A 16,197-nucleotide genomic window follows, 5' to 3' on the forward strand; every position below is an offset into this window, starting at 1 on the left:
ATATATTTATAATTGTTATATCTTCTTCTTGGATTGATCCTTTGATCATTATGTAGTGACCTTCTTTGTCTCTTTTCACAGCCTTTGTTTTAAAGTCTATTTTATCTGATATGAGTATTGCTACTCCTGCTTTCTTTTGGTCCCTATTTGCATGGAAAATCTTTTTCCAGCCCTTCACTTTCAGTCTGTATGTGTCCCCTGTTTTGAGGTGGGTCTCTTGTAGACAACATATGTAGGGGTCTTGTTTTTGTATCCATTCAGCCAGTCTTTGTCTTTTGGTTGGGGCATTCAACCCATTTACGTTTAAGGTAATTACTGATAAGTATGATCCCGTTGCCATTTACTTTATTGTTTTGGGTTCGAGTTTATACACCGTTTTTGTGTTTCCTGTCTAGAGAATATCCTTTAGTATTTGTTGGAGAGCTGGTTTGGTGGTGCAGAATTCTCTCAGCTTTTGCTTGTCTGAAAAGCTTTTGATTTCTCCTTCATACTTGAATGAGATCCTTGCTGGGTACAATAATCTGGGCTGTAGGTTATTTTCTTTCATCATTTTAAGTATGTCTTGCCATTCCCTCCTGGCTTGAAGAGTTTCTATTGAAAGATCAGCTGTTATCCTTATGGGAATTCCCTTGTGTGTTATTTGTTGTTTTTCCCTTGCTGCTTTTAATATTTGTTCTTTGTGTTTGATCTTTGTTAATTTGATTAATATGTGTCTTGGGGTGTTTCTCCTTGGGTTTATCCTGTTTGGGACTCTCTGGGTTTCTTGGACTTGGGTGATTATTTCCTTCCCCATTTTAGGGAAGTTTTCCACTATTATCTCCTCAAGTATTTTCTCATGGTCTTTCTTTTTGTCTTCTTCTTCTGGAACCCCTATGATTCAAATGTTGTAGCGTTTAATATTGTCCTGGAGGTCTCTGAGATTGTCCTCATTTCTTTTAATTCGTTTTTCTTTTATCCTCTCTGATTCATTTATTTCTACCATTCTATCTTCTAATTCACTAATCCTGTCTTCTGCCTCTGTTATTCTACTATTTGTTGCCTCCAGAGTATTTTTAATTTCACTTATTGCATTATTCATTATATATTGACTCTTTTTTATTTCTTCTAGGTCCTTGTTAAACCTTTATTGCATCTTCTCAATCCTTGTCTCCAGGCTATTTATCTGTGATTCCATTTTAGTTTCAAGATTTTGGATCAGTTTCACTATCATTATTCGGAATTCTTTATCAGGTAGATTCCCTATCTCCTCCTCTTTTGTTTGGTTTGGTGGGCATTTATCCTGTTCCTTTATCTGCTGAGTATTCCTCTGTCTCTTCATCTTGTTTAAATTGCTGAGTTTGGGGTGTCCTTTCTGTATTCTGGCAGTTTGTGGAGTTCTCTTTATTGTGGCGTTTCCTCACTGTGTGTGGGTTTGTACAGGTGGCTTGTCAAGGATTCCTGGTTAGGGAAGCTTGTGTCGGTGTTCTGGTGGGTGGAGCTGTATTTCTTCTCTCTGGAGTGCAATGAAATGTCCAGTAATGAGTTATGAGATGTCTATAGTTTTGGGGTGACTTTGGGCAGCCTGTATCTTGAAGCTCAGGGCTGTGTTCCTTTGTTGCTGGAGAATTTGCTTGGTGTGTCTTGCCCTGGAACTTATTGGCCCTTGTGTGGTGCTTGGTTTCAGTGTCGGTATGGAGGCATTTGATGAGCTCCTGTCAATTAATGTTCCTTGGAGTCAGGAGTTCCCTGGAGTCAGGGTTTGGACTTAAGTCTCCTGCTTCCGGTTATCGGTCTTATTTTTACAGTAGTTTCAAAACTTCTCCTTCTATACAGCACCATTGATAAAACATCTACATTAAAGATGAAAAGTTTCTCTACAGTGAGGGTCACTCAGAGAGGTTCACAGGGTTACATGGAGAAGAGAAGAGGGAGGAGGGAGTTAGAGGTGACCCAAATGAGATGAGGTGAATCAATAGTGGAGAGAGTGGGCTAGCCGGTAGTCACTTCCTTATGTGCACTCCACAACTGGACCACTCAGAGATGTTCACGAGGTTATACAGAGAAGAGAAGAAGGAGGAAGGTAACAGAGGTGGCCAGAAGGATAAAAGGGGGGAATGAAAAGGAGGGAGACAGATCCAGCCAGTAATCAGTTCCCTAAGTGTTCTCCACCGTCTGGAACACACAGAAATTCACAGAGTTGGGTAGAGTAGAGAGGGGTTAGGGAGGAGACACAGGCGACCTGGTGGAGAAAAAGGAGAGTCCAAAGGGAGAGAGAGGAGTCAAGCCAGTAATCTCACTCCCTAGTGAAAAATGGGTCCTGAAGATTGGGTCCTTAAAGGTACAAAATTGGTAACAAATACATAAAAGCAAAAATTAAAAATCTAGAGTAGAGTTTGGAATTTCAAAAATACGATGTTAAAGAAAAGAAGAAGGAAAAGAAAGAGAGAAAAAATGAACAAACAAAAACAAACAAGGTCACGAAAATTATAAAGAAAGTACAGGTACAAAATTGATAACTAATACCAGAAAGCAAAAATTAAAAATCTAGACTAGAGTTTGGAATTTCAAAAATACGATGTTACAGAAAAGAAGAAGGAAAAGAAAGAGAGAAAAAACAAACAAAAACAAACAAGGTCGCGAAAATTATAAAGAAAGTACAGGTACAAAATTGATAACTAATACCAGAAAGCAAAAATTAAAAATCTAGAGTAGAGTTTGGAATTTCAAAAATACGATGTTAAAGAAAAGAAGAAGGAAAAGAAAGAGAGAAAAAACGAACAAACAAGAACAAACAAGGTCGCGAAAATTATAAAGAAAGTACAGGTACAAAATTGATAATACCAGAAAGCAAAAATTAAAAATCTAGAGTAGAGTTTGGAATTTCAAAAGTACAATGTTAAAAAAAAAAAGAAGAAGAAGAAGAAGAAGAAAAATAAAGAGAGAAAACAAACAAACAAATACGAACAATGTCACAAAAATTATAAAGAAAATACAGGTACAAAATTGATATCAAATACCAAAAAGCATAAATTAAAAATCTAGAGTAAAGTTTGGAATTTCAGATATACAATGTTATATAAAAGAAGAAGAGAAAGAAACAGAGAAGAAGAAGAAAAAAAAAAAAGTCACAGAAATTATATAAAAAAAAACTATAGGTACAAAATTGATAACATATACCAAAAAGCGAAAATTAAAAATCTAGAGTAGAGTTTGGAATTTCAAAAATATAATGTTAAAGAAATGAAGAAAACAAACAAACAAAACAAACAAAAACAAGGTCAAAAAATTATAAAATATATATATATGAAGTTTGCTGAAGAAGAAAAAAATAGGGTCTTTTTTTTTTTTTGCAAAGTAATAGGTTATAAAAGTGAAAATTAAAGGAACAATAGAGGACTTAAAATTTTTTTTAATTAAAAAAAAGAAACAATGATCGTAAAAATAATAAAAATATATCTAGGACTTTTTTTTTTTTTTTTTTGTGGGTGTTGTGGATTCAGTTCATTTTTGGCTAGTTCCTTGGTCAGATTTATATTTCTCAAGATCTATAGGCCCCTTCCTATGTAGTCCGTAGTAACCACAGGGTTTTGATCTATTGCCTGTAGCTTCCAAGGCGTTTCCCTCTGTTATATCTTCTTCTGTTTGCTAGTCTCTTCAGTATCTGGTTTCCGCCCTGACACAAAGGGCACGGCAGAGGACACTTTTTTTTTTTTTTTTTTAGGCTTACTTGTTCAGTCGCGCTGTGGGGAGGGAGGGAGGGATGCTGCAAACAAATAACACTGGCGTGGGCTCGCAGTGCCTCAGCCACCCTGGGTCTGCCCCCGCTCACGGCGCATGTAGCCACCCTGTCCACACTGCTCGGACTCTAGGTTGTTCCGCCGGGAACAATCCGAGGCTGGCCCTGGGCTGCATGCACCTCCCAGGTCCAAGCCGCTCAGGTTCAGGCACTCGGGTAGTCCTCAGAGGCGCAGACTCAGTTGGGCCTGCGTTTTGTGCTCTTCCCAGGTCCAAGCAGCTCAGGTGATGAGGTGTTTGGCGAGCGCCAATGCTGCGACTTATCGCCTCCCCGCCACTCGGTTATCTGGGTGTAAAACCGGCGCACCTTCTCAGGCAGATGTTGACCATCCAGACCCCCAAGAAGTTTTAGTTAGCAAAGAAGCCTGCTTACAGTTTTATAGATAATGTCTCTCTGGGGCTGCGATTGCCCCCTTCCGGCTCTGGCTGCCTGTCACCGGAGGGGGATGATCTGCAGCCGGCTATCTCTGTTCAGTCCTTTGTTCCGTGCGCGGGCCTGGCGGTCTTAGGTTAGGGCTGGCTTTTCGCGTGGTAGATATCCCACAGTCTGGTTTGCTAGCCCAAATTATTTTGCTCAGATAGCGCTCAGGGTATTCAGGCCAGATTCTTACTCTCAGCGATGCAGCCCACGCCGCGCCTCCCTGCCCAGCCCTGGCTTGCTAATGGCGGATGCAGGCGTCTGCCCTGCTTCTCCGCTAAGGGAGTTACCGTAGGGCTCGCAATCTGCGAGTTTTAATTGCTTATTTATTTTTTCTCCCTGTTATGTTGCCCTCTGTGCTCCAAAGCTCGGCACAGATTCGGCAGTGAGAAGGTTTCCTGGTGTTTGGAAACTTCTCTCTTTTTAAGATTCCCTTCCCGGGACGGAACTCCGTCCCTCCCTCTTTTGTCTCTTTTTTTTTTGTTTTTAATATTTTTTCCTACCTCCTTTCGAAGAGTTGGGTTGCTTTTCTGGGTTCCTGATGTCCTCTGCCAGCATTCAGAAGTTGTTTTGTGGAATTTACTCGACGTTTAAATGCTCTTTTGATGAATTTGTGGGGGAGAAAGTGTTCTCCCCGTCCTACTCCTCCGCCATCTTGGCTCCTCCCCCAACACTGGTGTTTTTTAAAAAAAGAAGACATAATTTAAGGACTGTTGGCATAGGCAAAATAGTACTTGAAGAAAGTAATAGACATCACAAAACACTTTTCTTCTTTTACTTGATAATGATGAAGGAAAAGGAACGGAGGGATAAATAAGACGAGTTTAGGTGAGATGTAAGAGCATGAGAGCTTGGTTTTAGACCTACTTCCAAAATTAATTTGGATGTGAATTTGAGGTCAGTCTCCTCATGGGTGAGTTAAGGGGACCAGACTTCATCAACTTATGCTTACTTTCATATCTTCAACTTTCTGAGATACAAAAAACAAAGTTAAGTACATTAAGCCTGGAAGAAAAACACTCAGACTTGCCCTGGGATCCATGCTTCAATATCAATCTCATCTTTTTGTCAGGAAATTCCCATCAAATGATTTCAAAACTTACTTTCAGGAATATTTCAGCATTAATTATATTTCTGTCTCTCCCACAAATTCACACATGGAGGTGGAAAAATCATCCGACTTCCCGGGGAAAAGAAGCAATACTTCAGTCTGAATGTGACAAGTTCTTCCATATCATCCTCCCAATCACCCTGGAGAAAGAATTAGCCATATGACTCAACCATCCATGAGAACTGATTTATCCTACAGGAGAACTGTTGGCACAATGTATGCTTAGGTTGAATAATATTTTGTGTAGTGTTGCAGTGTTATTTGCAAATAATTAAGAATAGTGTTTTCAAGTATTTTACGCAGAGACATGTAGGTCTTAAATCTGGTGAGTTTCCAAATGTATATACGTGTATTTGTTGTTGTCGTCTAGTTTCTAAGTTGTGTCCAACTCTTTGTAATCCCATGGACTGTAGCCCACAGGCTTCTCCATCCATGGAATTTGCCAGGCAAGAATAATACAGTGGATTGCCATTTCCTTTCCCAGGGAATCTTCCCAACCCAGTTTTGAACCCAAATCTCCTGCTTGTATATCTATCAACTGTATCAATCAAATCAAGATATGGAGTATTTGCATTATTTCTGAAAGTTCCCACGTAATCCTTTCAATCATGTATCCCCAGTCTTCCACCCCAGAAACAATTATTCTGATTTCTATAGCAACAGATTAATTCTGTCAGTTCTTAAAGCCCCTATACATGGAATAATACACTGTGTCTGCCTGGTGTCTGCCATGTTTCTCTCATCATGATTTTAGAATTCATCCACTTCATGCATATGTTGCTAGTCTGTGCCTTTTAATCGCTAAGTACCATTTCACACTATTGTATATCACAATTTGTTTATCCATGTTCCTATTGATGTCTATTTGAATTATTTCCATTTTTCTACCATGAATAAAGATGCTATGATCATTCTAATACAATATTTGTGTTTGTGTGTGTGTGTGGCCGCATGTCTCATTTTTCTTGGGTAAATACCTTGGGTGTAATTGCTAGGTCATATGTTAATGATCCACTTTCAAAGAAACTGACAAAACTCTAAAATGTTTGCAATAGTTTACAATAACCCAGGAATATTGAAGAGTTTCACTTCCTCCTCTTCCTGAGCACCACTTGGTATTATCAGTACTTTGACTTTTATCCATTTGCATGGGGGACAGAGGTATTTCATTGTGGTTTTTAAAATGCTGAGCACCTTTTCTTGTGTTTCTTTTTCATTTGCATGTCACCCCTCATTAAACATTCAAGGGTTGTTTGCAGGAATTGAGCATGTATGATGCATATGAGTCTTTGTCAGGTACATGCATTCAGATCATTTCATTTTCTTAACTTCAGTACAGTTGATTTTGTTGTTGTTGTTATAGTCGCTCAGTCCTTTCTGACTCTGTGACCCCATGGACTGCAGTCTGCCAGGCTCCTCTGTCCATGGGGTTTCCCAGGCGAGAAACTGGAGTAGATTGCCATTTCCTTCTCCAGGGGATCTTCCCCACCCAGGGATCAAACCTATGTCTCCTGAATTGGCAGGCAGATTCTTTACTGCTAAGCCACCAGGGAATCCCCACTGTATAGCAAAGTGAGTATTTTTCCTAGACTGTGGATGGTGTCATCCCCTAGGTAGTGTCTGCTCTGTTTTTAGCTCTCTCTGCAACGTGGATCTGGTCCTAACGAGACAGCAGAGCTATTGTCTTTGCAAACGTTATAATGCAGTATCTCCTTGCTGTCCAAGGGACTCTCAAGCATCTTCTCCAGTACCACAATTCAAAAGCATCAGACAGTTAGGATGATGATTTCATGGAGTCTAGGAAAAGCCCCAGCTCACATCTGGCTCTGAGTCTAACTCCTCTGAATCTAGCTCAACCTCCCATTGAGGCAGCAGCTGCCAGTGTACCAGGGGGAAGATCCACTCCAAGCTCACTTTAGAACCATTCCCAACTAAAGCAAATGGGCTCACATAGACAGTATACAGACACTCCCAACAAGGACTTGCCTTCAGGACTGGGAAAGGTTACTGTTTCAACCAATTTCAAAATGGCAAAGGGAGAAAGTGAAACACAATGAGAAGGCCGAGGAGTATGTTTTGAATGAAAGAACAAGATGGAACCTCTGGGGCTATCTTAGGATCCTGTAATCCCACTCCTGGACATGATCAGAAAGGATCCTTGAACCCCAGGGTTCATCGAAGGTCTGTTTACAATAGCCAAGACATGTTGTTGTTCAGTTGCTTAGTTGTGTCCGACTCTTTGCTACCCCATGAACTGCAGACATGGAAGCCAAGACATGGAAGCAACCTAAATGTCCATCAACAGAGGGGTGAATAAAGAAGATGTGGTACATATATATAATGGAATATTACTCACCCAGTAAAAATAATGAAGTCATGCATTTGCAGCAAACAGGATGGGTCTAGAGATTGTCATACTGAGTGAAATAAGTCAGACAGAGAAGGAGAAATATCATATGATATCCCTTATTTGTGGAATTGAGAGGGTAACAGGAAGGAAGGCCAGAGGTCCCCAAGCGGCAGGAGGAAATAAAAAAATGGCAGACTTTTTCCCCTTCTCTGTTGACAAAATCAGTTCTGCTTAAGACTAACCTTTTGTTTTCTCAAAACTTGGGCTTCTAATGGCTCAACAAACCAAAGTTCATGTCAATTGTTTTATGGCCGGGGATGACATCGTGCCATCCTATCTCAAAAATGCATATTGTGGGAGAAGAACCTGGTGAAAGTCTCTCAGCCTGGAGGTGTTTCTTTTATCTGATTAGAAAGAATCCCAGGGATGGCGGGGCTTGGTGGGCTGCCGTCTATGGGGTCGCACAGAGTCAGACACAACTGAAGCGACTTAGCAGCAGCAGCAGCAGAAGCTCGCTAATAGACATAAAATGCCTTGCTTAAAACTAGAAAGGGGACACTCTTTCCAGACTCTTCTGGTGTCTATGTCAGAAGCTTTCTCTATCTATATTATACTTTAATAAAATTTTGCTACACAAAAAGCTCCAAGTAGTCAAGCCTTGTCTCTGACCCCGGATTGAAATCCTCTCCTCTGGAGGTCACAAATCCTGGTATAATACACGGCTTGGAGCAGCAACCGTTCATCTTGGGGGCTCCTCTGGGATCTTCAAGACAAGGTAAGGATGCTTGGAGTTCCAGTTCTCTGTTCTCCTAGTAAACACACTTTCCACAGTACTTTACTAACTCTATGGTGTGCCTGTGTGTGTGAAAGCAGCATGAATAAGATGTGAAATTGGCCACGGAGCCATCATTGAGCCCTGTTCTGCGGTTTTGTGGCGCCTCATAATGACCAAAGGCAGCCCCAAGGGAAGCCTTGTTGGAGGTTTATACCGACCTGCCAAGGCCAAGAGGCACCCAAAGTTCCTGCAAGGGGAGAGGCCAGAAATGGGTGAAGTGTGTGGACCAAACTTTCTTTCTTCAGTCACCTTTGCTGGTCTCTTTGACCATTTCACTACTGCCTGAGGAATTAGAAATACTAACCAAACATGTCAGAATTTAGACTTTCAAAGGACTTGGAATCCATGCTGTTGGTTGTTTTATCATGCACTACAGACAGACGGTGACTGCAGCCATGAAATTAAAAGACACTCACTCCTTGGAAGGAAAGTGATGACCAACCTAGATAGCATATTCAAAAGCAGAGACATTACTTTGCCAACAAAGGTCCGTCTAGTCAAGGCTATGGGTTTTCCTGTGGTCATGTATGGACGTGAGAGTTGGACCATCAAGAAAGCTGAGAGCCAAAGAATTGATGCTTTTGAACTGTGGTGTTGGAGAAGAGTCTTGAGAGTCCCTTGGACTGCAAGGAGATCCAACCAGTCCATTCTAAAGGAGATCAGCCCTGGGATTTCTTTGGAAGGAATGATGCTAAAGCTGAAACTCCAGTACTCTGGCCACCTCATGTGAAGAGTTGACTCATTGGAAAAGACTCTGATGTTGGGAGGGATTGGGGGGCAGGAGGAGAAGGGGATGACAGAGGATGAGCTGTCTGGATGGCATCACTGACTCGATGGACGTGAGTCTGAGTGAACTCCGGGAGTTGGTGATGGACAGGGAGGCCTGGCATGCTGAGATTCATGGGGTCGCAAAGTGTCGGACACGACTGAGCAACTGAACTGAACTGAACTGAACTGACAGACAAAAGCACGTTCGGTAGCTAGGTGGAGCTCTAGCTCCTGTCTCCAACCCCCACCTAGAGCAGGGAGGGACATCGCTGGTAGAAAAGGCCGCTGGATGCTGCTTTTTCTCTCTTACAGATGGGAGCTGACAGTTCCAGCCTCGCTCCTTTGAACTGCATCCTGAAAAACTGGGATAGATTCGACCCCCAGGGCTTAAAAAGACTCACCTGATCTTCCTATGTGATACTGCATGGCCATGGTATCCATTGGAGGAAGGGAAACAGTGGCCGGTTGGAGCATCTTTAATTATAATATTGTCTTACAATTAGACCAGATCTGTAGAAAACAAGGGGAATGGGTAGAAGTAGCATATGTGTTGCCTCTTTTTCTCTCTGAGAGACATGCCAAACTTACGTCCTCGGGGTATAGATTTGGGTGTGAAACCTTCAGCTCCCTCCTGTCCTCCTACTTTGCCCCCATATTGGGGGCTTCCAGCTGAGCAAACTGAAAGTCAGGGCACCCCTCAGGGGCAGGTTGCCTCTGTCTTGGTAGAAACTCAAACTGAATTTCAAACTGCTCCAGTCTCAGTAGCAGTTCAAACTGCTGTCTCAATATAACCTCGGACTACTCTGGTTTCAACTGAAACTCAGACAATCAAAGTGAAAGAGGCTCAGACAGCTAAAACTAAGAGTGACATACAGGATGAGATGGAGGACAGGAGACAAAGAGATAAGGAAAAACAGGTTTCTCCAATCTATCCTTGGGATCAAAAGTGAAGGGCAGCCAAAGAGGCTGCTGCTACTGCTGCTAAGTCGCTTGAGTTGTGTCCAACTCTTTGCAACACCATAGATGGCAGCCCACCAGGCTGAGGAACAGCCAAACAAGATGTTGCCTCTCCATAAAGCACCCACCAGGAAAAATAATCAATCTGTGAGAGTTAATGAGCCCTTTTCTTATCAAGAAATACAAAGAATCAAAGAAGACCTGGGAGACTATTTAGAGGACCCAGAAAAATATATTAGAGACTTTAAGGGTGTTATTCTGCTTTATGACCTTACTTGAAAGGATGTGATGTATATCCTGGGGCAGATGCTAACTCCTGACTCAAAAACTTGAGCTTTGGAGAAAGCTATTGAGTTATGGAGTTATGGAGATGAATGGCTTGGTAATGAATTAGCAGAAAAGAGGTAAGACAAGATAGCCACCCTCCCTACTGGAAATCAGGTGGTCCCAACTATAGAACCAGACTGGCTGCCATACGACCCAGCAATCCCACTGATGGGCATACACACCGAGGAAACCAGAATTGAAAGAGACACATGTACCCTAATGTTCATCGCAACACTGTTTATAATAGACAGGACATGGAAGCAACCTAGATGTCCATCAGCAGATGAATGGATAAGAAAGCTGTGGTACATATACACAATGGAGTATTACTCAGCCATTAAAAAGAATACATTTGAATCAGTTCTAATGAAGTGGATGAAACTGGAGCCTATTATACAGAGTGAAGTAAGCCAGAAAGAAAAACACCAATACAGTATACTAATGCATATATATGGAATTTAGAATGATAGTAACAATAACCCTGTATGTGAGACAGGAAAAGAGACACAGATGTATAGAACAGTCTTTTGGACTCTGTGGGAGAGGGAGAGGGTGGGATGATTTGGGAGAATGGCATTGAAACTTGTATATTACCATATGTTAAATGGATCGCCAGTCCAGGTTCGATGCATGATACAGGATGTTCGAGGCTGGTGCATTGGGATGACCCAGAGGGATGGTATGGAGAGGGAGGTGGGAGGGGGGTTCAGGATGGGGAACACGAGTACACCTGTGGCAGATTCATGTCGATGTATTGCAAAACCAATACAATATTGTAAAGTAATTAGCTTCCAATTAAAATAAATAAATTTATATTTTAAAAAAAGAATCACAGTCCAGTACTTTTGCCTGGAAAATCCCATGGATGGAGGAGCCTGGTAGGCTGCAGTCCATGGGGTCGATAGAGTCGGACACGACTGAGCGACTTCACTTTCACTTTTCACTTTCATGCATTGGAGAAGGAAATGGCAACCCACTCCAGTGTTCTTGCCTCGAGAATCCCAGGGACGGGGAAGCCTGGTGGGCTGCCGTCTATGGGGTCGCACAGAGTTGGACACGACTGAAGCGACTTAAAAAAAAAAAAGAATCAGACTGGGACTATAGCACAGCTAAAGGGCGATGGGGTCAGAGTCATTTTGTCAGGTGTACTCTTGAAGGACTCAGGCAAGCATATGCTAAGACTTTAAACTATGCCAAATTGGCAAACATAGAACAGGAAGAGAAGGAAACACCTGGTAAATTCCTAGACAGACTGTGAGAAGCCCTTCACAGCTTTCCTGAGATTGATCCTGAAAGTGAAGAGGAAGAGTGATCTGAAAGGACAGATTTCTCACTCAGTTGGCTCCAGATATCTGCTATAAGCTACTGAAACAAGTGTATGTATCAAATCAGTCTTTAGATAATTTGTTGCAACTGACTCAGACAGTTTATTATGGAGGGGAATATGAGAAGAGGAAAGAAAGGCAGAGAAAGACCAAGGAACAGACTGAAGCCCTAATAATGACAGTCAGAACCATTCTGAGACAGACTGAAAAAAGTGCCCAGAGGGACCCTGGTGGAAAGGGATGGATTTGTTATTACTGTGGAAAGGAGGGGCACCTCAAGTGGGATTGCCCTCAGGCTTCTAAGCCACCCCTGGGTGCATGTCCTGTCTTCAAAGGACCGCACAGGAGAGACTGCCCCCAGAGACATAGGCCCCTGAGAGGTCAGACTCTCAGGACAATCAAGACTGAAGGTACCCACACAAGCTCCCATTCTAAATACACCTGAGGAATCCCAGATATTAATAACTGGTGTGTGTGGCGGGGGGGGGGGGGGGGGGGGCAATCTGTTTTCTTCCTTTTGGACACCAGGGCAACTTACTCTGTGCTTACTGAAGTCCCTGGCCCACTTTCCCCCAATCCACTACTGTAATGGGACTGTCTGGATGAGCCAAATGTTATTATTTCAGTTGTCCTCTAAGCTGCAATTGGGACTCTGTGCGGTTTTCACACAAGTTTCTGATCGTGCCAGAGTCTCCCTCACCCCTTTTGGGGAGGGATATGCTGAGCAAGGCCCATGCCTCTGTTTTCATGAATATGAAGCCCTCTATTTCTTTCCCATTAACTGAACAAAATGTAAATCCTAGAGTGTGGGATGATGGAAAAACTGTGGGCCAAGCCCAAAATGCTATTCCTGTCACTGTCAAGCTCAAAGACCCTCACATATTTCCACATCAAAAGCAGTATCCTCTAAAGCCCGAGGTTAAAGAAGGGTTAAAACCTGTCATTGAAAATTTAAAGGAGCAGAGGCTATTAATTCCCTGCAACAGTCCATGCAACACTCCTATTTTGGGTGTGAAAAAGTCAAATCATAAATAGAGATTAGTTCAAGATTTACAAATAATAAATGAGACTGTGGTTCCTTTACACCCCATGGTGCCTAATTCTTACACTTTATTGTCTGAAATTCCTGAATCAGCCAAATATTGTTCAGTCATTGATTTGAAGGCCTAATCATACCCAAAGGGATGAGAGCCATAGGCCCAAGAGAACTAAGCCTATACTAAATTATCCCCTACCTATTACTTTAAGACAATCGAGAGGATTTGGGGTCATCACAGGTACTGCAGCATTTGGATTCCGGGTTATGGGAAACTTGTCCAGCCTTTATATAAACTTATAACTGAAACTCAACAAGCCCAAAGCAACAAGATGATTTGGTCTCCAGATACTCAAATGACTTTTAAGGCTCTTCAAGCTGATCTCCTGCATTTCCTGCTTTGAGCTTGCCCACGGGATCAGAGTTTAATATGTTTGTCACTGAAAGAAAAGGTATGGCCTAGGGAGTTGTGACACAACCTCGAGGACCTCACCAGCAACCTTTAGGATACCTGAGTAGAGAATTAGATGTAGTGGCATGTCGGTGGCCACGTGTCTAAGAGTAATTGCTACTATTGCTTTAATAGTACCTGAAGCTCTTAAGTTTTAATGGGCGAATTCTTACTGTACTGACTTCCATGATGTCAGTGAAATCTTAAGCTCTAAAGTTAATATCTGGATGACAGACAGTTGGATTCTTAAATATCAGCATTGTTGTTAGAAGGACCAATAATTAAGCTTAAAGTTTGTGAAAACTTAAATCCTGCCACTTTCCTTCCTGAGAAAAAAATGAAACACCCGATCACGATTGTTCCCTATTTCTAACCTTAAACTATACAGCTCGGGAAGATCTAATGGGCACCCTATCAGATCATTCTGACATGAAATTATTTACAGATGACAGTTCTGTTGTTTGGGATGGGAAGCAGAAAACAGATTATGCTGTGGTGGTGGCTGGACAGGTTTTAAAAGCAAAGTCTCTCTCCCCAGGAATTCCAGGAAGGGACTCCTGACTCAGCCTCTGAGTCAAGCAAGCCACTGTTTGAGCCAGGAACTGAGGTCCTGATAAAGACATTGGGCCCTGGGGGTGGGGGCAATCTCTCAAGCCCCTCTGGGAAGGCCCTTAACAGGTTACTCTTTCTTCTCTCACGGCTGTCAAGGTGCCAAGAACTGATTCATGGGTATACCACACTTGAGTTAAAAAGTGGCATACTGACCCCTCAGACTAAGTGATGTCATTTTAATGTCTTTATTCTCTATGATTTTACTTTTCACTTCTTATATGGGCCCAATAATCTCTGTGGCCCTGCATCTGCTGACTCCAAAAATCCTGACTCTGCTGTTTGACTCTCAAGACACCACCTTCCTGTCCTGGGCTCATTCCTAAGCCACATTCCACAACAGGTCTAATTGCTGGGTCTGCGGAGTGCTCCCCCCCTCATCGGTGGAAGGCTTCCCAGGGTGGGCATCTCCACGTCAGGGAAAGGACTTTCTCCAAGTCTGCAACTACCTTCGACAGCAACAATCATATGTGATCCCTCTTCTTAATCTGATGACATCTAACAATCCTAAAATGGACTACTGTAACATTTTGTACCTTAACTATGGACATAAGGTGACTTTTAACTTTGCTGATTGTTCTGTTTTTGCTCTTTGTTCCATGCATCTGTATCTGTGTAGTTGGATTTGTTTCTAGCCACATGAAGGCTTTTAAGTTACAAACAGTTGGCCAAACTCCTACGAGTGCCACAGCTTCCTCCAACTACTACCTGGGGCCTCTAGATCAGAGACCCTTAAAACGAGGATTAGGAGAATATGTTGCCTCACGAATGTAGGGACAACACCCCTTATCAGTGGAAGCAGTTATGGGATGAGAATGCCACCCCATTCCCTAGGCAACATAATTCTCCTAAAAGAAAAGGGGGAAATGAGAGGGTAATAGGTAGGAGGCCAGAGGTCCCCAGGCATCAGGAAAAATAAAGTGCAAGTGACAGATGTATTTTTTCCCCTTTTTTTGTTGACAAAACCAGTTCTGCCTAAGACTAACCATTTTTTTCCTTTCTCAAACCTTGGCTGATAATGGCTCCACAAACCAGTGTTCGTATCAATTGTTTTAGGCTGGGCATGACACCTCATGCCATTCTATCTCAAAAATGCATACTGTGAGAGAGGGGCCTGGTGAAACTCCCTCAGCCTTGAGGTGTCTCATTTATCTGATTAGCAGCTCACCAGCAGACATAAAACACCTTGCTAAAAACTAGCAAGCAGGCTCCTCTTTCTGTTTCCTTCTGATGTCTGTGTCAGAAGCTTTCTCCATCTCTGTTATATTTTGGTAAAACTTTGCTGCACAAAATCTCCAAGTATTCAAACCTTGTCGCTGACCCTGGATTGAAATTCTCTCCTCCAGAGGTCACAGATCCTAGTGTAACACATGGCTCACAGATGCAACCCTTCAAGAGCAAGACCCAGATTCCCCACAGCCAGTCCCTCCCTTCAGGAAGCTTCCACAAGCCTCTTATCCTTATCCATCAAAGGACAGACAGAATGAAAGCCACAATGACTGAAAACTAACCAAACTGATCACATGGATCACAGTCCTGTCGACTCAATGAACCATGAGCCATGCTGTGTAGGGCCACCCAAGACAGATGGGTCATGGTGGAGAGTTCTGACAAAACGTGGTCCATTGGAGAAGGGAAGTAGCAAGCCACTTCAGTATTCTTGCCTTGAGAACCCCATGAATTGTATGAACAGTATGAAAAGATATGACACTGAAAGATGAACTCCCAGATGACTAGGTGCCAATATGCTACTAAGAGAAGCAGAGAAATAACTCCATAAAGAATGAAGAGGCTGAACCAAGTGAAAAATGCCCAGTTGTGGATGTGACTGGTGAGGAAATAAAGTTCAGTGCTGTAAAGAACACTCCTGGTAGGACCATCAATTGGTGCATCCACTATGTAGAGCAATATGGAAGTTCTTTAAAAAACTAAAAATATTTTCTGGAATTGAGCTGTAGGAGTTGCTTATATATTTTTGAGATTAGTTGTTTGTCAGTTGCTTCATTTGCTATTATTTCTTCCCATTCTGAAGGCTGTCTTTTCACCTTGCTTATAGTTTCCTTTGTTGTGCAGAAGCTTTTACGTTTAATTAGGTCCCATTTGTTTATTTTTGCTTTTTTTCCAATATTCTGGGAGGTGGGTCGAGGGATCCTGCTGTGATGTATGTCGGAGAGTGTTTTGCCTATGTTCACCTCTAGGAGTTTTATAGTTTCTGGTCTACGTTTAGATCTTTAAT

General features: G+C 42.3%; 1 protein-coding gene across 1 annotated transcript in view; it reads left to right on the forward strand.

Moving 5' to 3' along the window:
- Positions 1-6,225, forward strand: part of LOC113888698 (adhesion G protein-coupled receptor E3-like) — a 40,933-nt gene extending 34,708 nt beyond the window's left edge. Inside the window, exon 12 of the mRNA XM_027535726.1 lies at positions 5,356-6,225. Coding sequence (XP_027391527.1) covers positions 5,356-5,406 — 51 coding nt within the window. The 3' untranslated portion in view covers positions 5,407-6,225. The remainder of the gene's footprint in view (positions 1-5,355) is intronic.
- The last annotated feature ends 9,972 nt before the right edge of the window (positions 6,226-16,197 follow it).

Source organism: Bos indicus x Bos taurus, unplaced genomic scaffold (genome assembly GCF_003369695.1).
Source record: "Bos indicus x Bos taurus breed Angus x Brahman F1 hybrid unplaced genomic scaffold, Bos_hybrid_MaternalHap_v2.0 tig00001086_arrow_arrow_obj, whole genome shotgun sequence".
Taxonomy (NCBI): Eukaryota; Metazoa; Chordata; class Mammalia; order Artiodactyla; family Bovidae; genus Bos; species Bos indicus x Bos taurus.